Source organism: Sceloporus undulatus, chromosome 4, assembly GCF_019175285.1.
Source record: "Sceloporus undulatus isolate JIND9_A2432 ecotype Alabama chromosome 4, SceUnd_v1.1, whole genome shotgun sequence".
Lineage (NCBI taxonomy): Eukaryota > Metazoa > Chordata > Lepidosauria > Squamata > Phrynosomatidae > Sceloporus > Sceloporus undulatus.
This window is the reverse complement of record NC_056525.1, coordinates 226,529,743-226,555,053: the sequence shown is the minus strand read 5'-3', so window position 1 is coordinate 226,555,053 and position 25,311 is coordinate 226,529,743. Positions and strand designations below refer to the sequence as shown.

Here is a 25,311-nt window from a genome sequence, read left to right as displayed (position 1 = left end):
CCAGAGAATGAGCAAAATCATTTTAATCTAACCAGTCACAAGGCTGAACTTAGTGTTCCTCATGCACTAAATTAAGAGTGCTCCATTTGATCTGGAGTGAACATCTAGTTGCTAATGTAATTGCAAATGGGACTTTGTGATGGAACAATTACCTGGTATAAAGACATACAAAGGTACTCAGGACACACCTGCTCTGCAGTCTATTGAAGTTATTCTCCCATAAGCACTTACTTGTAGAAGAAGCCAACTAAAATGAATAAAGTCTCCTTTATCCAGAATTCCAAAGTCCGAAATATCCCCAAATCCACAATTGTTCACATAGGTGGCTGAAATAATGACACCTTAGCTTTCTGATGGTTCAGTGTATGCAAATCTTTTTTTCATGCACATGATTCTTCTTCTGTTAGTTTCCAGATTGATCATGAAGAGAAAAACAAATGAATTGACCCTTCTGCATCTAGGAATTACTACAAAAGTTTCCTGAAACTATGGCGGGTTATAGACCGCCGCTTTGAGGCGGTCTGCCGCCGCTGCCGCTTGCTCCATAAGGGAGCCATCGCAGCCACACCGCGCGGCTCCCTTACGGAGCAAAAAAGAAGCTCCAAACTGGAGCTTCTTTCTGCGGTGCCTCTGTGACGTCGCGAGGCGCCAGGGGCGCATTCGCAACATCACAGGCGCCGCGACACGTTCGGACGCACAGTGTCCGATACGTAAAGATGGCGCCGGCCATGTGGAATGGCCGGCGCCATATTGTATGGAAAGAGTCCGTATTAGATCCAGGGGCGTCTAGAAGAGACGGCCCTTTTTTAAAATGGGACGTCCTGTGGACGTCCCAAGTGCTGGTTTGTAACCGGCCCAAAAAACAGACCTATGCCTTGGGTAGAGTTTTCCCAGAAGCAGCTGGTTATCCAAATTGCATACTGGAAATACAGTATTACATTTTTGGGACTTCATCTCCCAAGACTCATCAACCACTATGGCTTAGTCCAAAGCTTCTGAAAAGTACCTGGTTAAGGAAAGCTGTATTAGTCAAAGAGACATTTCTGAGGTTCAGTAGCACCTCTCTTTTAGCATCTTGCTTTGGATCCAAAAGATCACCTAGCCGATCACAACATATCTTTCCCCAACTGAGTGACTTCTAGGCATGTTGGAGTACAAAACCATGCTGGTTGGGGATAATGGGAGTTGTCGTCCAATTCATTTTCAGTGCCTCTAGTCGGGAAATTGTCCATAATATAGAGGCTGCATTTGGCTTGCCAAGTAAAAAATCAAGCCTTTTTTCCCCTTAAAGAAGAGGCAGTGGAAATATATGGCATGTCCTTTGTTGCCTTTGGGTCATATCTCCAGGATATTAGAAGCCACCTAATGGCTTCCTTTGTTCTTCCTTTGTGTCTTCCCTTTCCTTTGCATGTCAAATACAAAGAATTCAAATTATTCTTTGTAGAGATTGTTTTTAATGAAGTGTTTTGAACTCATCAATCTTTAGGGCCATTCATTAATGCCCTTTCAGGAATGGTGAGGCAATTCCATCTGAACAAGTTCCTGGTTTCATTAAAAAAACACTCTAGAATTCAATCATCATGGGATCTTCTTGCCCAGAAACATTTTGAAAGATGACTCTTAATATTTTAATTTAGGAGTGATTCTTCAAACAGGAGGCAGGGACATGGAAGTGTGGTGGAGGAACGAGAGACTGAGGGAAAGAGAAGCGGCTGGTTTTTTCCTTCCCCAAAGTGAAACTCTTTATGCTACAAGTGTTCTTTTTAAATGTAAAAATCCTTCAGAGTCCATAAAATATTCCCAATTAGCTAAGTGCTCTATTTGCTGCTTCCTTCACATTATGGTGTCTAAAGAAAGCACAGAATCCTCCTTACTAATCATGCAACTCTGTATTAGACACATAAACCATTCATTTAAGTATGGTGCTCTTGTCTGATTTTGCACTCCCAACATTTTGTATTAGTCACCAGTGGGAGGCCATGCTTCATTTTATCACTCTATCTGTTCAACCTGCATGCAGAAAATATCATTAGAAGAGTATGCTTAGAATTGGTAGAAGGAAGAGTGGAGGAAGAAACATTAACAATCTAAGATAGGCAGATTATACCATACTGCTAATGGAAAGCATCATATTCTTGGAACAATTTCTAAAGTCAAAGTGGAAAGTGCAAAGGCAGACCTAAACATAAAGAAAACAAAAATAATGACCATGCAGGATCTATGTAAATTCAACCGTAGATAATAAGGAAATAGTTAAAAGTTTCCCAAACCTTGTATCAAACATTGATCAGAACAGAGACTGCAATCAAGAAATCAGAAGAAGATTAGAAATGGGAAGGGCAGCTCTGAAAGAGCTAGATAAAATCCTAAAGTCTAAAGATATACAGATGAACACTAAAGTCAGAATTGCCCAAGCCATTGTATTCCACATGACCTTAGCTGAGGAAAGCAGATAAGAAAATCAACTCATTGGGATGTGGTGCTGGAAAAGAGTACTAAGGATACTGTAGACAGCCAAAAAGAAAAGCAAATGCGTCTCAAAACAGATCAAGCATGAATGCTCCCTGGAAGCCAAGATGACTACATTGAAGCTGTCATACTTTGGCCACATCATGAGAAGGCATAATTCATTAGAAAAGAGAGGAAGACCACATACTAGATGGATGGAATCAATCAGGAAGGTTCAGGAAGGCCACAGGAAGGCTTGAACCTACAGGTCTTGAGCAGAGAGGCTGAGAATACAGAAACATGGAGATGTTTGAGAGGGTCACCATGAGCTGAAGCTGACTTGAAGGCAGCTAACAGTGACAACAAAAGGGAGGGCATGCAACAGGCCTTTGTGGGTTCAGCATCCCGACAAAAGACAGGGGCTGGTTGGAGGCTTTTGAAACATTTTGAAAGGGTGTTTTAAAGTATTTTAATGGATGTTTGAATAATGGTGTAATTTAGTATATACAATTAAGTGTGGTATTTTAATACATTGTCAACCACTTTGCATCTCAGACTTGGGAGAAAGATAGAATATACAGTTGCCAGACTGAAAACTGATGGCTCCTGTACCTTTACTGTTTGTATAGGATTGGAAATGGAAGAAACTTCTGGTGAAATTCCCTTTTCTGCAGAATCATTCATGGTACAGGAGCCTTCTCCAGTTTTCACTCCAGCAAATCTAGTTGTGATATAAAATGAGAAAGAGAAGGAAAAAGGATCTGGAGCTGTTCTATTGTTAGCTATGGGATGTAGACCTTTATTAAGCCTTTACATCCAGGAAAAAAACAGATCTGTTGCCCCTGAGGGCTCCGTGCAACGATTGGGGAAAATTCTTTTTTTAGATTATAACTCCCAGAATCCCTCAGACAGAACAACAGAAGATTCTGGGAGATGTTTTCCAAAAGTAACTTATTTGTTAGTGGCATATGGGATATGAAGTCTGATCATAATTTATCAAAGTACTGAAGTCTCCTTGTGGTGGTGAAGCATGACTGGAGCCAATGGTAAGCAGGGCTTGCACTGGTGCTGAGTGGAGCAAGCTAGTGTATCCCTCCCTCCACTTTTTCCTCCTTTTGCTTCTCATGCACATTCATGGAGAAGACTAACATGTGGGAAGGTAATTTCTTTTCCTCCTCTTGTTTCCTGCTCCACATGGTGTAGTTATTTAAGCACTGAACTATGGCTCTAGAAATCAGGGTTTGATTCTCTTTGGCCATGAAAACCCACTTGTCTTGGGTAAGTCATGCACTCTCACCCCTACAAAACTCCATGCTACATTCACCTTAGGCTCAGCATAAGTCAGAAAAGACTTTAAGGCACACAACCACCACCATTACATGTATACTATAGGACATGATCTTTAATCAATGTGGGTGTAAGGATCACCAAAAGCCTCTACTGAATCCCCAAATCCCACTGTGATGTGAGCACTCTGCTGTTTATATCCAGGAATGGGAAAGACTGTGTGCTTGCTAGGACCTCACATTATGTTGCAAAAGTGTAACTCCCAAGCAACATAAATGTGAGATCAAAATGGCAAAGTTTGTCAGCAAGGGTGAATATACAAGCTAAGACAGACTGCAGCACTGTCTTTTTGCCTCAGCCTACTGGGAAATCCATATTCTGCATTGTCCTCTTCTTCCCCCATAGTTAAATGAGTGTAAACTATATTCACACTTTTAACTCAGTTTATAGCAATTGAAGCAAACTGAGGACAAAGGGAGAAAGTGGGAGACAGAGTGAGAAACTGGGACATTTTTAAAACAGCATAAAAAGTGGGACAGCAGAATACTGATCAAGACTGTCCTGCCAAATTGGACACTTGTGGGGTAAGTAAGAGAGATCTTAAACTTTATGGGCTTGCAAGGCTCCTTTGAGGACGTTCTTTCCATATGGATGTAAGTTTCCCTTTGTGCCATGATGCTTTGTAATGCACCACATCCATTATGATGGATAATCCCTTCCCATAAAGTCAACTCAGATGCTGTGTGTTAGCAACTGTATAGGGAAAACAGGGTAAATAAGAGAGATGGGCCATCATGCATGGGAGAAGCCAAGCATTTGCCAGTGTACAAAGAATATTGAGGAATGTGCTGTGCAGCTTACATTCATGAAACATATAGTTAAAGTACAGAACATGTACATTGGCCACAGAATGCAGAATGTCCACTGGATGCAGAGAAGAGGTGGTAGAATGGCAAATGCTGAAAATGCATTGGCTTAAAACCTGATCAGAGCACTGCCAGAGCTAATAAAAGTTAGTGTCTGAATTACAATGCCCAGAATCTTTCATAAGGTACCAGGTTGGTTATGGGATTCTGTGAGTTCCTGTGAAAATTTAGTTTTTCTAGGCTCTGATCCATACTGCAACACTTCACTGGAAGTCTCACATCCTTATTTGTAACATATTTGCTGGCAAATGAGATCCAGAAGAGTTCTTTCTTCATTTCCAGAGCTATAGAGTTCCCTACCCTTCTCCCCTTGCTTGACTTTTTAAGAGAAGCACTGACTGTAGCAGCTTCAGGTGAACCTAAGGACACCTGTGCTCTCTCCAAACTGCAGAGCCAACATGAGCCAAATTGCACGTATACCGGATACGTGATATGCAACTGGGATTGCAGTCCTCACAGAGACAGATGCTGGAGAATAAGGTGCCTGGAAGTTGACTCCTGAGCTCTTAAATGCCCTTTGGCATTAACTCTGTTCTCTGATACTAAACAGGTTTGCTAACTGTGAAACTCCAACAAAAGGACTGATTTTTTGAGAAGGTGCTTGTATTTCATGATTTATTTCTCCTTGAGCAGAAAGTGAAACCAGATTTTAGAATGGCAAGGAACAGGCAGGTATCTGAGAACTTTGTTAAAGGTCTTAACTACCACCCAGAAAATTCAGTTTATGATTTTTGTATAAAGTAAAAGTTTCTGTGGAGTTTAAAAACCAAACTTATAACAAGCAAAGATGAATAATATCCTATTGTGGTATATAACAACAACAACAACAACAACAACAACAATGATAACGATAATAATAATAATATATTATTATTATTATTATTATTATTATTATTATTATGGTATATATGTTCAGATAATGTGTGCAGTGCATGTAAAAGAGTTCTTTAGATTCTAGCTAGAATATGCATTGTTGTCGTTGTTGTTGTTATTTTGAAACTAAGAATTAAAATGTCATAAAATGCCCCAGTCAAAGGCCAAACCTCAAACCAACACAAAATCTGCAGCAAGATTTGGAAGTTGCTGTTCATCAAGAGTTACCATCCAACCTGAAAAAACTGAAGCAATTTCACCAAGAATCTATGCAAAGCTGGTAAATATTTACCCAAGAAAATTTCAGCTATAATTGCTGCCAAAGGTGCTTCTACCAAAGTTTGACTTGAGGGTGCTGGTTGGATAGTTATGTAACCAGTAAATGCCACTTTGTTTTTTATATACAATATCTGTGTCACAATAAAAACATTCTCCCAGTTCTTGACAGTGCCAATTACATCCATTTCAATTCCTGATTGTAAAACAACAAAATGAGGATAAATTGGGATGAAGGACTATTTTTCAAGGGATTGTGTTATAGATGCTGAATGTGGCACAAAAATATTGGAACATCCCAAAACCAGGTTAAAAACTACAATGGCCCCTAGACTTTGGAACAATTTACCAGAAGAGGTCCGACTTATCACTTCCTTGGAAGCCTTCAAAAAGGCACTGAAGACAGATCTCTTCCAGCAAGCCTATCCAACTGATCTCCTTTAATCTGATTTGTACATCTGAATATATGACTCGATCCTTATGACTGAGCAACACTGTAATAATTTTCTCCTTTTCCCTTTTATTTTTATTTATTTGATTTATGTTTTTGAATTATGTATGTATTTTAAGTTGTTTTTACTGTTGTAATCCCGCTTCGATCCAAACGGAGAAGCGGGAAATATAAATAAATGTATTATTATTATTATTATTATTATTATTATTATTATTATTATTATTATTATTGATGCTTCATTATCACATAATGAAGAAAACTCTCTAGTTCCAGCAGAAAGCAGTTTTCACCAATTGTTATTCTAGAAGTGTTTCCTGGTCTTGAATGCAATATATCTATGTGGACCACACAGTGACATAAAACTGTCTTGGATAGTTTTGGATTATTATTTTAATATGGTTCCAGATGGTTCTTAGTAAGAGGTTTCATTGCAAAACATTTATTTTAACACCTTCCCAGAAGTACAAAATACACAGTGTTTTATAGAGTTAATTCATTTGATAAGAGAGTCTTTGTTAATGGAGACAATGGGAATCTATGCCCCTCCAGATATTATAGCCTACCACTACCATAATCCCTTCCTGTTTGCCATGGTGGTCAGGGCTTGTGCAACTTGTAGGCTAAAGTAGTGGTTCCCAACCTTTGACCTACCAGATAACTTGGACTTCAGCTCCCAGAATTGGGACTGCTGGTCAAGTTAGCTGGGGCTTCTTGGAACTGAAGTCCAAAACAAATGGAGACCAAAAGTTGGTAAGTATTGGCCTCAAGCATTTGGAGAGCCTGTGTTAGGGAGATATGCTGTGCTACTAGGGTTGCCAGGTTAGGACTATCCCGAGTCTTGAGATTTCAGGGCCAAAATCCAAGTTCCAGGAATGATTCTCCCCTGCAACATCACAGAGGTGGTCCTGATGATGTTACAAGGCTGATGACTCCTGGTGGTGTGATTAAGCATGATACATTAAGTATCAATCACTGTTGCATCAAGTACACAATTTAAAGAGAAAACACCAGCCTTGTTAATTCTAAACAGAGCAAACAAATTGTATCAATGGGATTTACCTTTATGTTGATTCATCATTCAGCAATTGATTCAGTGGGTCTGCTCTAGTTGGTAATAACTCATAGTATTCAAATCCAAATGAGGAAAAAGACACATATACTTTTCAAGGAAGCACACTCATGCTGAGGATTGGAGATTCAGGAGCAGACCCTGAGATCTGTAAAACCTATGTGCCACATCAAAGATGATAGGTTTACTAAGACATAAATCTCATTATGTTTGATGAGGATTCATGACTGGTAATATAGCTAAGAACATAGTCCATTCTGCCCACCAACATTCCCACCATAAAATGTGCTACAATAACATCACCACAATGCCATGATAGCCTTTTAAAACAAGTCAGTGGAGAGCACCTGTCTTATTTTTAAGCTATTATGCTCTTGGAAACACAAATTGGCATGAAAACAAGATGTGTACCTCCCCAGCTTTGATTAGAATGAAACTCTGCCCTTTTTAGCTGCTGTTATTATGCATGGAAATTTGGCAGCACAGTGGCAAATTGGGCCCTGGTGAGCCCCTATCCCAGAGGTTGCTAGCCCTTTAGGTACTAAGCTATATAGAAGTGTAGGGAGATGGCTCTTTCTTCATTCTATATCACAGAACAATCTTGCTGTGACAATATCTAAGAAAACCTTGAACTGACTGCAATCCAAAGATGTAGCTACTGTCTCATTCCATTTCTTGCAAAAACCTTTGTCTCAGTGATCACACCATGATGAAATGTTCACTGAAATTAAATTTGCATTGAATTTAGCTACTTGGGTTCAGAATAAGGCAAATGAAACTTTGATCTGCTGTCTTTGATCTTCAAAAGACATGCTTACCAGGATGCCAGATTATAGCTTTTTGTTCCAGACAATGTTGGATGCTTTCTTAAATACAACACCACTAAACTAGCCTCATTTAATTAAAAAAAAAGACAACATATTGGCTGCTAAAGTGAGAAAAAGGAACAATAGTTTCCATTCTTGGTATGCCTATGATGCATCCACACTTCAGCACAATGCACAGAGGCACCCCTCTGCTTGCCTGGTTTTGCCTTAGTTAATTCAGAACCTCTCTCCTGAAAGCAACTCTCATTTCTGCAATCATATCTCACCTTCTGGCTCTTTTGAAATATCTACTGTTTCTGTGACTTTCAAACACTTGTTCATCCTCCTTGCCCTTATATTCAAAATGGTTTACTTGTCAGACTAAGTACCTCACCAAAGGACCTTGTAGGGCTGGGGAACAACAAGCCCTAGATCAGTGACATAGACTTGAGTTGATTGACTCAGACCCAACTCAGTCTCAAGTCACTTCATTGACTCCACTTGGCCTCAACTCAGCCATAAATGATACACTGACATGACTCAACTGGAACTGAAATTTTAGCAAACAACTTGCTGATCCAACTTCAGCCAGAAACAAGAAATACTTTAGGCAATGGGCCTGAGGCAAGAACTGAGGTCTACTCAACAGCCTATTCCTACTGCACATTCGAGGAGCCTTCTGAAACTTTTGAAAAGCTTTAGAAGGCTCTTTCTGCCTCAAGCCCATTGCCTAAGACATTTGCTGTTCCCCTCTTAGAATCCCTACCCTAACTTGTGTATGTCTTCTTGATTTCCTTGGTATTGAAATCCACCCACCCACACACACATTTACCATCACCACGTCTTTTGGAGACTTGGAATAAAGGACTTGAAAACATCACTGCCCTAGAGTCATATTTACTCTTTAAAAGGTAAAGTTTCCCTTTTGACAAGGTTGTCTGTGATGTATGACTGTAGAGAGCTGTGCTCATCTCCATAACTAAGCCGAAGAGTCAGAGTTGTCAAAGACTATCCTGTGGTCATGTGGCCACTACAACTGCACAAAGTGCTGTTATCTTTCCACTGAAGTGGTCCCTATTCATCTAGTTGCACTTTTACATGTTTTTGAACTGCTAGGTTGACAGAAGCTGGGGCTAGTTATGGGAGCTCACTCCACCATGCGGCACTTCAGTCTCAAACTGCTGACCTGCCGATCTTGCAATCAACAGTCAATATCTTAACCAGTGAGCCAAATCTGTTTGTCTTTAGTTTTCCCAGCTGACCCCATTCCCCATGGTGCTGCTCTGCTTTTGTCTGTGTTTCTTTCATTTGACTGGAATGATTCTTAAGGCTTAATTTTTAGCAGTAAGAACATTAAACTAAAATATGCTGATTTCTTTGGCTCTACTCTCTTCTCCTTAGCCCCACCCAATTCTTGGAATGTGGCCCCCAAGGGCATCTGTAAAATTAAACTGAGCCTTCAGGCTGACACATGTTCCTTTGTCTTGGTGCAAGGCTTCCAACAGCTTGGGAGGACATCTACTAGTTAGCCATACTGAGCTACTTGTTTTGTATGACCAAATATGTAAGACGTTAAGAGCTACAGCCTAAAAACGGCTCTTAGTACCTCACCTCCTGCACACTGTGGTGTAGTGGAGTCAGGACTCACAGGTATGAAGCCCAAACATTTTTTTTAAAAGTAGCAAGGACAGTGATGTTCCACAATTTCACAGATCTTCGTGTCTCTCTCCAGCTATGTCTCTCTCCAGCCTCACAAATACAGTACAGGTACATTTTATGCTATTTGTACAGTGTATTACACAGTACAAAATATTCTAAAATCAAAGCCTGATAGTAATAGCAAGTACATTTCTGCTTAAGCACTCCTTAAGTGGTTTACAACTGTAAGCTAATTGCCCCCAACAAGCTGGGTACTGTACTCATTTTATCAGAAGGATGCCAGGCTGAGTCAACCCTGAGCCCTTGGCTGGAATTGAACTCACAACCCTGTGGTTTGTTGGTGAGTAGCTGCAATACAGGCATTTAACCACTGCCACCAGAGCAGCCTCATAGCATGTGGGTGCTCCAAAAGTTTCAGAATTTTTAGCATTTCCAGATTTCTGGATAAGGAATATTTAACCTGTACTATTAAACTTTTCCAATATGATTTGTACCTCTGCATGAGAAATGTCTCTCTCATATAGAGTAAGTCTCCTCTCCTACCATGGATATCTATCCTGTACAAGGCTTGTGGATGAGTGAATGGGGTGTGTGTGATATGCACAATTAGAAAAAAAAAGACACCTAAACATTGTAAACATTTCAAAATTTGGAGAGGATACCCTAAATGGCAGGCACTTTGAAGAATTTTGAGATTCCATTGGCATTTTGAAGAAATATCTTGGTAAGGTGAGATAACAGGACTTACAGCTAAAATTCTGCAGCAGTATTTCTGGAATGTGTAACTGAGTACTGACTACACCACCTTAATAGCAGCATGCGCTGAAGCAAAATCGCACCCATTTGGCTGGTTTGACAATACTCTCAGGCTGACTAGACCCGACATTAAATGTGATACTGAAATGGAAAGTTTGACACTGATGTCTGTTAGAGCAGGACAGTATAGCCTAGAGGGAATCTGGGGAAAGGAGGATAAGAGCAACCGCTTACTGCTCGAGTGTGAATGAGTTGCATTTGTGGTCTACAATCTTGACAACATTGCAAAATGAAATAAACTTTTTTTCCTCTGCAGTACAAACATAGAAGAAGCTGTAATGGTTGGAAGAGACTAAATTTAAAAGCTTAGAGGTGGGAAAACAGCCTCCTTTCTTCTCATCTTGAGTACCTAACCAGGAAAACCAGCCCTAGATATGTTGCTGCTTGCAGCAAAATATGAGATTTCATTCCCTTCTCCAGTTGCATGTTTGTTGTTGTTGGTATGTGCCTTTAAAACAACTCTGACTTCTGGCAATCCTCTCCTAGGGTTTTCTTGGCAATATTTATTCAGAGGATGTTTGCAATTACCTCCTCTGAGGCTCAGAGAGTGTGACTTGCCCAGGGTTACCCAGTCGGTTTCCATGGTGGAACAGGAACTCAAACCCTGATATCCAGAGTTGTAGTCCAACACTCAAACCAATACACCACACTCACACTGGAATTATACCCCAGAGGCACCAGATCCCATCTGATCTTAGAAGCTAAGCAGAACCAGCTCTGGTTAATACTTGGATGAGAGACAACCAACGAATACCTTGTGCTGTTAACTATATTTCAGAGGAAGGAACTGGGAAATCACCTGTATTTCTTGCCTAAGAAAACCTTGTGAAATTCTTGGGGTCACCATAAGTCAACAGGTGACTTAAAGGCACACACACACACACACACACACGGCACCAACAGGACTGCAACCAGAATGTTAGCTCAATGAAAACAGATCCAGTGTTGTGTAGTGGTTTCAGTGTTGACCTGTGATGTGAGGGATGCTGCTTCAGAGCCCCATTTGAGTTATAAAACCTAAAGAGTGGGGTGATGCTATTATTAGTTTTAGTGTTGACTGTTAGATTTATTATTTTGATTATTATTGGCTAGCTTGGAAATGTTTCCTGTCTAACAGGATACGGAGAAAAGCTTATATTTTATAAAGAAAACCAATATTTTAAATAAGATAAAAAGTAACACACTTGCCCACCAAAATCCTTTACAGACAAGTAGGCTTTGTATTCTTATTTGAAAGACTAAATGATCAGACATCATGTGTGGGAGGAATAAAGTGGGTGGGATGAAGCTGGCTTAGAATAATATTGATTGTGGGAGATTTGCTATGTTCAACTGCTTAAAACCAAAAGAGTGCTCAACAATGGCTCCTTTTCATCCTGGAGAGAAGTGACCAGTGGGGTCCCACAGGGCTCTGTCCTGGGCCCAGTGCTATTCCACATCTTTATCAATGATTTCGATGACAGAAGTAAAATTATAGATGACACCAAATTAGGAGGAATAGCTAATACTCCAGAGGACAGGATCAAAATTCAAAATGACCTGAATAGACTAGAAAGCTGCGCCAAAGCTAACAAAATGAAATTCAACATGGAGAAATGTAAGGTACTGCACTAAAGGCAGAAAAATAAAATGCACAGACATAGGATGGGGGACACCTGGCTGAATGAAACTACATATGAAAGGGATCTAGGAGTCCAAGTAGACCACAAGTTGAACATGAGTCAACAGTGTGATGCGGCAGCTAAAAAGGCCAATGCAATTTTAGGCTGCATCAATAAAAGTATAGTGTCTAGATCCAGTGAAGTAATAGTGCCACTTTATTCAGCTTTGGTCAGGCCCCACCTGAAATATTGTGTCCAGTTCTGGGCACCACAATTCAAAAAGGACATTGAGAAACTGGAGTGTGTCCAAAGGAAGGCAACTAAAATGGTGAAAGGTCTTGAAACCATGCCCTATGAGGAATGACTGAGGGAGCTGGGGAGGTTTAGCCTGGAGAAAAGAAGGTTAAGAGGTGATATGATAGCCCTGTTTAAATATTTGAAAGGATGTCATATTGAGGAGGGAGCAAGCTTGTTTTCTGCTGCTCCAGAGACTAGGACCCAAAGCAATGGATGCAAGCTCCAGGAAAAGAGATTCCACCTCAACATTAGGAGGAACTTCCTGACAGTAAGGACTGTTTGACAGTGGAACACACTCTCTCAGAGTGTAGTGGAGTCTCCTTCTTTGGAGGTCTTTAAACAGAGGCTGGATGGCCATCTGTTGGGGATGCTTTGATTGAGATTTCCAGCATGGCAGGGGGTTGGACTGGATGGCCCTTGTGGTCCCTTCCAACTCTACAATTCTATGAAAATGCTGAAGAAATCTCAAAATGTTTACAGTGTTTTTAAAAATGATTTTTTAAAAAGGAGTTAGATCTGTGATGGTCACTAGTACAGCTGAAAGCTAAAACTTTCTTGTTCATTTTCCTGTGGGTATGACCCAGAGAGGTTTGCTTGAAACTTCCAAATTCTTAATTCTTAATTAAAGACATCTATGCTAAAGAGGCCATGGAGGACATAATTGACTTAATTAAATATTTAGCAAACATTCCATACTACCTCCTGATTCATCTTAGAGATTCTAATTACTGTGGCTTGGTCTCCTCCAGGACCTCCATAGAACCTAGGCAAATACTTCCTAGATTTGAAAATATCACCAGGTTTTAAACAGTAATCAGAAAAAATAGTACTTCCAATGAGGGTGATAAGAACACAAGAAGCTGGCTTTAGCTGGAAATGACAGGAGTTGTAATCTTTCACATCAGAGGTGATACCAGGTTGAAGAAGGTTGTGATATGCTGCAAGGGTTCTAACCCTATCCAAAATCCAGGCCTTTGGGACCCAGGTAGCACCATGTTTAAGCAGAATCCCCGAACATCAAGGTACAATGGCAACTGGAGCCCTCCCTGTATGGGAAGAAGGCAGCATGAATGGTGGAACAAGGCCTCTCTGACACTCTTGGAAGAAGTGAAACACTGGAATCAGCTGTGGAATTGTTTAGGTAGTGCCCAAAAGTTATTGAGGTAACACCCATTGTCTTCAATCCTACATCCTCTTAGCTTGGTATAAATACCTGCATGTGGACATATGCAATGGCAGCACCAAAAAAGCTCCATGCAAAATAGCAACACTGTGTGAGATGTGTCAATGACTGGGTGCCATTGTGCAATGCAAATGAAAGTGTAGAAAGCGCAACCACAATGCAGAATATAGTTATTAATGTAGACCACAATAGAGGGGTTTTGCCCTCGTCTTGCAATGTGGTAGATATCACTTATCCCCAGGACTATTTATTACAATCTTGTTATCCATCCGTGTTTCTTTCCACTCTATTAGTAGCATCATGCACAGATCACTACATCTAAAGCTAAAAGGATTTCTGCTTTGATGTTCACACAGTGATGCTTATAATACTGGAGTACTTGGGAGGGAAAATTGGGGTTGGGGCAGTGATCTTCATTAGTGTTTATTTGACAAAAGACTATTTTGGGGTTTATTGGAGAAGTAGCATATAACACTCAGCTCTGGCATCCAACAGAAGGGAGTAGCCAGCATGTTGCTACCAGTGCCTCCCTCCACACTTTTCATCATTTGTCACATGAGGCCAACTGCCTCACTCCATTTAATACTAGGACTGGATGAGATCTCCTCATCCATTATTCATGTTGATGGTGATTGTTAGCAAAACTGAAGGAAATTCCTCTGTAACATCCCAAATCATGTCATTATCTAGATAAAGTAAAAAACAACAATTAACCTTTCATTTTCAACCCAAGTGACCTTCAAAATATATTACTATGTAGTCAGATAGATAGAGATATTACCTTGGCTGGAATTCCTTTTGATATTCCCATGTGTACATTCTTCTACAGAAATAGCTGGTCATGTTTTTGTGATGTGGAACATCTGCATTTGTTTCAGCGTTGTGCAGATGCATATGAGACGTGCACAAGGTCCATGTGCTGTGTGCCTGATACTGTATATGCATACTCACGAGTCACACATTCAAGTGTGCATTCAGTTGTACAACATTGCTATTCAACTCAAGTGTTGCTTAGCTCAATCAACATTTAAATCCCTAAGCAGAGATCTCTGTGACACAGCCCTGCTGTAGCATCTTGGTCATTACCTTTTTGTAAAATAAAATAAAAATAAATTTCTTGACTAGTTTTCATGATAAGATACTTTTCCCAATCAAATCTTTGCTAAATGGATGATCTGAAAACAATCTCCACCATAAGAAGTGTGGAGGACAGACAAGGATTAATACCATTTTGTTATACTATCAGTTTAATAAAAAGACAATGTCAGAGAAGGTCTGATTTGTCTGAAAGCTATTGGCTTCAGCAAAATACATTCTAGAAACACAGCCCATCGCTCAGGCTGTTCTTCAGAGATTAAACTATTCCGCTAATGCTTTGTCATGGTTAAAATGCAAAAGAAGAAAATCAATGGAAATAACACCAACACTTAATGATGAGGATACAAGCAATTCTGCACCACGCTGGAGCTAAACTTCATTTTATAAAGGCAGTCATTGACTGGATCAGGTTCCAAATCTTTTTTATTTTTTATTTTCAGGATATTGTGGGAACAAAGCTTGGAAAAGTTACTTTTTTGGATTTCAGTTCCCCGAAATCTCCCCATTCAGTAACCCCTCTAGAGTCCCTTCCTCTGATCAAAATAAAGGTGGACAAAATCAAGGGTGAATGTCAAGGGCACCTTGCCTCTCCTGGAAACCTCTCAGTTATTCTGGAAGCCTCCAGGAAAATCAGTTTGGTGTAGGAGCCAGCATGATGTACTGGTTTGAGCATTAAACTATGAGTCTGGAGACCAGAGTTTGAATCCTGACTCAGCGATGTAAATCTACTGGGTGTCCTTGGACAAGTCACACTCTATCAGCCTCAGAGGATGGCAATGGCAACCTGCCCTCTGAAGAAACTTGCCAATAAAATCCTGTGATAGGGTTGAGTTAGGCTTGCCATAAATCAGAAATGCCTTAAAGGCACACAACAACAACAATAGTCCCTTCATTTATTTTTTAATATTTATTTCTTCATTTTAAAAATGTCACACATACCCCAAACCAGCAGTGGAAGTTCAGAAAGTTCTGGCTTTTTTATTTGGTTTGGTCTGGCATTTTCATCAATCATTGCAATCCCTGGAGAGTCCCAGGGCAGAAAACTGGGCCCCATGCCCACTTCTGCTGCCCACATCTGACACACATCCAGCAACTATGGTTAGGATAGTTGCTGTAGCAAGTTTATAAGATGTAGCAAGTTTATATATACCTACCACACACACACACACACACACACACACACACACACACACACACGTTGTATTTAGTGGCCCCCTCATGATCTGAGGCCATTACTATGTGCATAAATCCAGAACCTGTCTTGGAATGCAGTTACATTTATCCTAGCAAATACAGTACTAAGCTAGATACTTGTGCTTTCTGTTGTATATGTGCATCTCAATACTGCAGAATTTACATCTGCTCCTCCACTGTTCTCATCTTAGACAAAAGGCTAGCTAGCCAGCAATGTGGCTGACAAGAAGAGCAACTGATTTCCTTGCGCAATGTCATGTCCTTTTTAAAAGTTAAAATTGATGAGAGTATTTTGTTTAAAAGATGGGAACCATGATTATGAGGCTCCAGTGAAGGTTTCTCTGTAACCAGCAGAAGCTATACATTTTGAAAATGATGCTGTTGATTTCAAAAGCTGTCATTAAATGATATTCCCAGTTAACTTCTCTCTTCCTGTCACCATCTCTCTTTCTGTCAGCACAGCCACTGAGCCATGAAATAAAGAGAAGGCACCTGGAAGAACTATTGCTGGGGAAAAAACCAACCAACACACACACACACACACACACACACACACACCCATGTAAATGGAATGAAGTGACAGTGTGTCACACAACAGAAAACAAAAGCTTGGCTTAATAAATGCAGTCATTCAAGACTGAATAGAAGCTCAGAGGACCTGTGGCTGCACACCACTTTAACAGCCATGGCTCAGTGCTATGGAATTCTGGGAAGTGTAGTTCATTGGTGCTCTGAGAAGATTATTTCTGCAGTGTTAATGTAGTCTAACATAGCGTAACATTCTGTAAATGTTATTTATATGTAAAAGACTCCAGAATAGAGAGAAAACCATTTGTCTGTCATATTTGCATGCAGTGTGCCTGAATTATCTTATTCTTTACTAAGAATGGATGATGATTTCATGTTAAGGTTGTGGTTGTTTTTGTTGGTAAATGTTTAACAATTTTTTCAAATTTCTTCATATCTGAGATGATGAAAACCTGAGGGTTTTTTCTTACAAAAATTGACGGGGTGAAGTCTGAAACTGACAAATCTGTCCATTCAGGTAGATGACTTCCAGTGCTTAATTCTTAAAAGCCTGGTTTGATGATGATGATGATGATGATGATGATGATGATGATGTAGTCAACCATGTTTATGCTGATTTAAAGACACTTGATACCTCCTTTCTCTTCTGTCAGGCTTCTTATCTTTAGCAGCCATATTGGCAGGCAGTTGCAACACAGGTTTAATCTGCACTGCAGAAATAATGCAGTTTGACACTGCATTAACTGCCATGACTCAATGCTATGAAATTCTGGGATTTGTAGTTTGCTGTGGCACCAGAATGCTTTAACAGAGAAGGCTAAATATCTCACAAAATGACAAGTCTCAGAAATCCATAGCATTGTGCCAAGACTGTTAAATTGGTGTTAAACTTCATTATTTCTGTAGTGCAAATCAGACCACAGTCTGGGTGGTGAATTTGACTGGTACAAATGGATAATCTTGTTTTAACTGTTTTTGCTTTTAACCTATATCATGGGTAGCCTTAGATCACATACTAGGAAAAACGGGGGGTTTACATGAAATAAATAAAATAATGTTGTAATTCAGCTTTTGCCAAAAATTGTGAATTTTTTTTCATAATCAGGATGCTAAAAGTATGGGTTTTTTTGTTTGTTTTTTTAACTGAATCCAGACTAAAATAAAATGGACAGTCCTTGATCATTACAGGCAGTGAGGCAGTAAGAGATGGCCCCTAAGGTAGTGAGGCAATGAATCCACTCTGTGATTCAGACTGTTCATTAATGAAGCGATCCAAGATGCTGAATACCATTCCTCAGAAGAGATGCAGCACTCCCGATACCTCTGTTAATGTCCAGGGTGAAACCCAAAACACATTCCCTGATATGCACTCCAGTTAATAGTTGGATTGGGTCTAGAGAAAATGATTTGCCTAAAGCCACAGATTTGCAATGAAAATCCTACTGATAATGATGCCAAATTAATCCCCACTGATTTCAGTGAGGTGAACACATGTAAGATGGTAGGTTTTGTTTTCACAGTCAAACAGGGATAAGAATCCAGATCTCCTTGCTCTAACAGAATATGCCAAATGCTCTCACTCCCAACTTGTGACTCATTATAAACAACACAGCTTGCAATCTACAAATGGACAACAAACCAGGAATTCCATAAACCTGTATTTGCTGACTCCCTAGAGATGTAAAGGGCTAGTGAAATATCACTGAGGCTACAAGCCACGTGATACAGTTCAAAGGGACCTCAAAAGTCATCTTCTCCAACCCTCTTTCAGTGCATGAAACCTGCTTCTCCAACATCCCTGATAGTTGCCTGGAATCCAATTGTGGGAGAAAGATGGGATATAAATCTTTCAAATAAATAAAATAAAGTTGGCTGTTCGGGCACTGCTTGTAACAAGAGTGGACAGCTGCAGTGGGTGCAGGGACCATACCTATCTGCAGCCACATCTCCTCCCTCTTCTAGTTTCAGACAGTGCCATAATTCCACAGCAGAAATGGCCAGAGATCTACTTTTGCTTTAAGGGTGGGAGGAAATGGGCTTCAAACAAGATGCATGGAAGTTGTTTGCTTTCTTCAAAAGTATAATTACGAGCCCAGAAGTTTTCAGAAATAGTAATTTACTATTTAAAGAAAAAACTCAGTTAATAATATTAATAATATACCCTTTCCAGGGTGGAACATCAAACATATATAATCAAAAAAGGACAATAAAACACAACACTGTAAAATGCTAAAATACTAAATAATATGCTAACATAACAAAAACAAGGAGGGAAGGCTCTAGGAGATCCAGCCCCCCCCCAAAATGTGACAGACCACAGGCACCCATCTTGCTTATGCCTCTGCTGTACAATCATACCAATGTCATCAGCTCCCAAGTTGTGCAGCTATGCACTGTATATTCTGTTTGCTCTGTGGCACTGATTCTCTGATTATTCAGTCTGCATACTACTATGCAGGAAAATCAGAACCTCAAAATAGCCCTGCTAAATCAGTCCAAGGGTCTCCCTCATTCAGCAGTCTCCCTCCAGCAATGGTATTCCTTCAGTAATCCATGCCACTAACAAGCTGTTCATTACAGTACTCATTCTGAAAATGGACATGTTCCATGGCTATCACTGGACAGCATGCCCTTTGTGACTAACCTAACTCAATTTTAATGGCAAGGCCATCACCACATACAATATCAATGTGCTAATAGACAAAATACTTCCATTGAATACCTTGCATTTTCTAGCACTTCAGTGCCAACTGGTGGCTTTGATGTACGATGTGGTAAATCTGCATTGAATTATTCCAGACTTTAAAGGAGACTTTAAATAGGTTCAGCACCTTGGACAGATAATTCAAGTGTATAATGCAGTAAAACTCAAGAGTGGATTCATCACAATGCCGACATGGAAATTTCAAGTCATCCCAGCATAAATCAGTTTAATTGGATGACTTGCCTGCAGAGGGGAAAGAATAGTATTATAGGCCTGTCTATTCCCTGCCCTGGCATCTGAGTTTATCTTATGTCTTGAGTGGTTGGTGCTTTCTTACTTACTTATGGCATGGTTCATGGCCACGTGCACAAGAAAGCAAAGACAACCTTGTTTCATAGCATTGCTCCTTCTTAATTATACCATGAATGTAGGGCAGGATCCATCACTGCAAGTTATAGAGTATCCAGCTGAGATCAAACACCAACTTTTTCTTTTATAGAGTTTGTCACACACTTTGCAGCAAAGCCTTCTCTTTGTCATTACTGTATCAGAGTTAGTGAGTCTGGAGGATGGGATGTATTGAGTTTATAACTCTACACCTATAACAGGCTGGACTAGATTTCTGTTTGCTTCGTTTAAGCATTTGGAACTGTAGAGATGTATTGCAGAGTAGCATAATATGCAAATAAATGTATGTTTGCTCCAGAAACGGGGTCAACCTAAGAATAAACAAAATTAAATTAAAGTAATAGCTGGTTTATAATAACAACAGTTCTGTCACACTGCTGAGTTTACTATGTGCACTTTAGCCTTATTCAGTAGTTTAGGAAAAAACATCAACCCTTAATCAACACTTCATGTATAGAGAGTGAAAATCCAAAAAAGAGAGCACCCTAGTTGGGAGTGGAACCTCCATCTCCTCAGGCAATAGAGCTGATTATCAAAACATGAGACAAAAGACTGTCACCTGGTTTCCAGCTGAGCAACAAGAATGACTTCAAAGCGAAAAGAGGTTCCTTTTCTTCAAATCTGATTTGACAGAGTTCTTCAGCAGCAACATTGGCTTGGTTATTTAGGATGGTTTCACAGATGGGGTCAAAAGATGGATCTGTGACTAGGGTTGCATCCACACTGCATACATAATCTGCTTTGACACCACTTTAACTGCCATGGCTCAATCCTATGGAATTTTGGGAATTGTAGCTTGTTCATAACAGAGATGGCAGAAGAGATGGCAGATCAACAAATCCATAAAATTGTGAGGAGTCAGGACATATAGCCTAGACAGTATATAAATCCCCTGCTTGACCTCCAGTGCCCTGGTACTTTCCAGGGAACAATGAGTTGGCCTTCAGTAGTATGAGTAGTGTGCTGGTCACACTGTCTGGAGATCAATCTGCTTAAATTCCATTCCAGCCAAGCTTCAAGTCAAGCTGCATGTCAAGCTGTTTAAACCCCATTCAAGTTAACGGTTGCTGAACAGCTTAACTGAGCAACATCACAAGCCATGCATTTCAGAATTCCCAACTTTCCTCAACAAAAACAAATCTGTATAGTCAATTTATGTGTGTCTCTGTTTTGTGGCCACATGTGCATTGTTAACCAGCTCTTGTCCACAGCCCTCCTGAACAAGAATAAGGGAAATGCTGTTGTGGTTACTGTACTGAACTGGGGCTTGGGAGATTCATTCCACATTGTGCCATGAAACTCATTGGGAAATCTTTAGTCAATCACTTCCTCAGTCTAATCTATTTTATAGAGCTGTTGTGAGGATAGTGGTGGAGGGTCAACAGAGTTGTGTATCTGTCTTATATTCAATGGAAGAAAGGCAGGATATACTGTAGATGTAAGTAAAGTAAATCACTTTTCAAAAAAGCAGAAGTCTTTTGCAGCATAAATGTCACAACACCTTTAAGGGTGCATCGACACTGTAGAAATAATGCAGTTTGACACTACTTTAACTGCCATGGCTCAGTGCTACAGAATCCTGGGCTCTGTAGTTTTGTGAGACATCAGCACTCTTCAGCAGACTGTAAAGACCTTAAAACAACAAATCCCAGGGTGTCATAGCATGGAACTACAGCACTTAAATTAATGTCAACTCTCAATATTTCTGCAGTGCAGATGCATCCTCAGTCTAGTGTACTTTTTATTTTTGCATGAGCTTTCTTGGATATAGTCCCACTTCTTCAGAGGCAGTACATCTGAAGATATACACGCTCTACTGCATCTGAAGAAATGTGTTTATATACACAAAAGCTCATGTTAAAATAAAAACCAGTTAGTCTTAAAGGTGCTGCTATGTTCCTTTTTCTCCCTCCCTCCCTCCCTCTTTAATAAAGTACAAGAGACAAACCTACTTCACACCCTTGTAGTAAGGCAAAGGTATGGAGAAGGAGAGTTTATCCAACATTTTCAGCTCACTGGAGGAAGGACAAGATATACATGTACCTAAAAATGAATTGATCTTGCCATGCATTCCTACTTAAATGTAGCTCCCATCCCCTGATGCTGTACTATCATCATGTTTATCCCTAGCTGGAGTTATAGATGGGTACAGAGGTAAGTACATGGTACAGCCCTGACACTGGAACTCTTAGTGAGAACTTCCTTTTTGAAATGAAAGTAAAGGCCACTTAGTCCAGCATTTCAACAAGAACTATTTTTTTCTGGGAGGTTCACAAGTAGGTCATGAAGGTCACAGTTTCCCTTGCACCACAACTTTGTTTATCCTGAATATTCCTTGCTCAGAGATATACTGCCTCTGAAAAAAAGGAAGCCCCATTCCATCCAAACCTTCAGGAAATGTATAGTGTAGATGTAATATGTTTGTTTGTTTGTTTATTTATTTATTTATTGTTTTATTCTATTTATATTCCATGTTTCCCCTTGTATAGGATCCATGCAGCTTGCAAGCAATTGAAAGCATGGTGCAGCTAAATATTATTTGTATACAAGTGTTTGTTTGTTTTTAAAAAAACACATTAATCACCCATTTGGTTAAAACAAAGTTAAAATAATATAAAATACGTACAATTAAAATGAAAAAAAGAGAAATATACAACCCCATTTCTGCCACATGAATTATAAACCAAAGGCCTCTTAGCTGAAAGGAAAAAAAAAAAAAGAGGGGACCTACTAATTCATCCAAGGGAGACAATTCCACAACCTGTAAGGAACCACTGAGAAGGTTCTCTTCTATGTTCTCACCAAATATGACTGTGATAGTAGTGGAATTGAGAGAAAGATCTTAAACTTCAAACAGGCTTATATAGGAATCTTATATAATCTTACCCCCCCCCCCCCTTTAAGTAAGCCATCTCATAGGTATTCTTACCTGCCTTCTAGAAGCTGCAGCACTGTTGATACCTTTGTTGGTTGTTTTGCTCTTGTTCAGAGGAGAAGAACCATTCTTCCATGTCTTGGACTTTTCTTTTGGGCCTGATGAGATGGGATTCAGGAACAATATCCTGGCAATCAACCCATAGAGGACAGTAGCTAATATCATTGGCATGACATAAAATATCCCAAAATCCATCATGTAGATTGGGGAATAGTAGCTCCGGGGCACTTTATACCCACAGGCCACTATGGTGGTCTCTTTGTAGACAATTGTGTTGAGATCTAACAAGAAAAACCAGAGCATGCAGTAAATGGAAGTGAATGCCCAGACAAAGATGATGATCTTTTTGGCTCTAGAGAAAGTACATAAAAACTGGGCTTTGATGGGGTGGCAGATGGCTATGTATCTCTCAACAGTGAAGGCAGTAATAGAGCAAGAAGATGCATTGATGCCAAGATACTGGAGGTAAGTAATGCAGAGGCATCCAAGATAGCCATATACCCAGGATCCATAGATGCTTTCAGTGATGTTGGGAAGCCCAGCAGCCACCAGCACCATGAGATCAGCGACTGCGAGGCTCACTAGGTAACAGTTGGTTGGGGTTCTCATGTGCTTTGTTCTGAGTACCACCATCACTACCATGATGTTGCCCACAATGCCTAACCCACAGATGAGAAGAACCAAAAGAATGGTGACCACTTGATATTCAATGGTGACCATCTCTCGGTTGGGCAGGAATTCTGTTTCATTTTGTCCATCAGTGGTGCTGTTCTCCATCTTCACCTGCTTGTTTTAGTCCCTTAGCTGCTGGTCAACACATTTTCTCCTTGTTTCCCTAGAAAAAGGGAGATCACAATGAACCTAATAGAAGATATTGTGATCTTGCATTATCTTCGTATCTTACATGCATCAGTCCCTTTCCCTCCTTGTTGACTCACCCACCCCTTTACATATAGAAATTCAACTACCACACAAGTCGATCTCTCAATCTGATGTGTTGGCTTTTAAAAAAGACATTTTTGAGCAATTGTGCTAGAACACAATTCAGACACTGGTAACTATAGGACAGAGAATTTTCCCTTTATTGGGAAGGCTGCCTCAGAAGGAGAGAAATAGGGGGGAAGTACCAGAGTTCTCTCTTCACACTGTCATTCAATGGTTGTCATTAATAAAAGGCTGGAGTTTTGTCAGAGGCGAAATGTCTAAGGGGGTAGTTGCGTTCATCTGTTGCAGCAAAGATAACAAAGATTTTTGAAGCACTAAGTTTTATTTGGCAACAGCTTTCCAAAAATGAATGTTTTCAGCCAGGACACCTTAAGTTTTCTACCAAAGTTCATGACAAAAAAAAAAAAATGTTAGTAAATAAGGTGCCACAAGACTCTCTTTGTTTTTTGTTAATTGCTGAAGGTAGTCCAGAAGAAGATTTCAAAAATCTACTTCAGAAAACACACAGTAGCTCTAAAAGAAATACACACTTTCAGTACTTCTCAAAACTCTCATCTGTTTGGGGCTTAACCATATGGGGTGGGGTGGGGGACCTAAGATCAGATTAACTCAAGGCTGGTGGTTTAAAGCACTCTTTGTAGCAGGCAATTTCCCAAAGTCATGCTTGCGGAAGGGCTGCAAAGAAAGGAAAGTTTGCTAAGATAATTAGAGTTACAACCCTTTTTCAGTGCTTTATCATCTCTCACTGATAATCATTGCTGCTGGCATGCATTGATCAGTTCTGCTCGGATGGGGGATTCTACCAGTGCAAAAGCACAAGAGATATGTGCGTGCAGAGCAGAGCAAGTGAGGATGAATGAAGTTGAAATTAGAAAGCCTGTTCCATTCCCCACTCCTGTCCTTGTATAAAATATGAAATATAGAACTTACCTTCACCTTTGTAGAGTTTTCAGAGCTGGGCATGTTCAGCCTGAGTGGATGGCATGAGCTCTGTCCCACCTTGATGCAATCAGAGAATACCTCCAAGTGTTGCACTCCACTCCACAAACATGCTGCAGTGATTCTCACACTGGCTGACTGAAGCGCTTCACAGGAGTGCCAGCATCCTCTAAGCCCTCCAAGGGAGGAAAGCAATCATCTGAAAGCAGCCCAGCTGTCAAATCACAAGCCACAGATCTTCAAGAAAATATGGACAATGTGCTCAGGGAAAACTGGGATGCCAGTTTTAATTCATGATGGCTCTTTAAAATGCAACAGGAGAGTGACATGCAACAGAAGTAGTCTGTGCCAGTTCTTTTCCTGAGTGCAAATGGGAAACTCAGACAGTGATGTGCTACCCATGCTCCTGTGTATTTCAAATTGGTATATTCTCTCTCTCTCTCTCTCTCTCTCTCTCTCTCTTTCTCCCTCTCCCTCCCTCCCCCACCCTGCATTTCCTACTATGAATTTCCACACTTGCAATGAGAAAGAGGAGGGAGCTAGCCTGCCTGCAGATAATTTTCCTTCTGTCATTTCAATGTTAGGTTAAAGAGTAGCAGACATTTCTACATATTATATGGATACAAAATTATTTTCAGAGTCCATGTTTTGTTAGCACTCAAAGGCAAAAAGGAAATCCCTTTAACAATCCAGTTTTCTTTTTTCTTTTTCTTTTCTTTTCCTTTCTTTCTTTCTTTCTTTCTTTTCTTTTCTTTTCTTTTTTGACACATCAGAGCATCTCTTTTTGCTGCTCCTGCTTCAGTTGCAGCAGTTCTGGCAATAATGGCTTGTGTGAACAGAGAAAAGGGAACTTGGATTTCCTAAC

The 25,311-nt window shown here is 40.1% G+C and overlaps 1 protein-coding gene across 1 annotated transcript in view; it reads right to left on the bottom strand.

Annotated features, from left to right (window-relative positions):
* TRHR (thyrotropin releasing hormone receptor) overlaps positions 1–24,561 on the bottom strand; it is a 28,168-nt gene extending 3,607 nt beyond the window's left edge. Inside the window, exons 1-2 of the mRNA XM_042464907.1 lie at positions 24,438–24,561; positions 22,557–23,397 (exon numbers count right to left, since the gene is read on the bottom strand). Of these exons, the coding sequence (XP_042320841.1) occupies positions 22,557–23,339 (783 nt within the window). The 5' untranslated portion in view covers positions 23,340–23,397; positions 24,438–24,561. The remainder of the gene's footprint in view (positions 1–22,556; positions 23,398–24,437) is intronic.
* Positions 24,562–25,311: the final 750 nt, after the last annotated feature.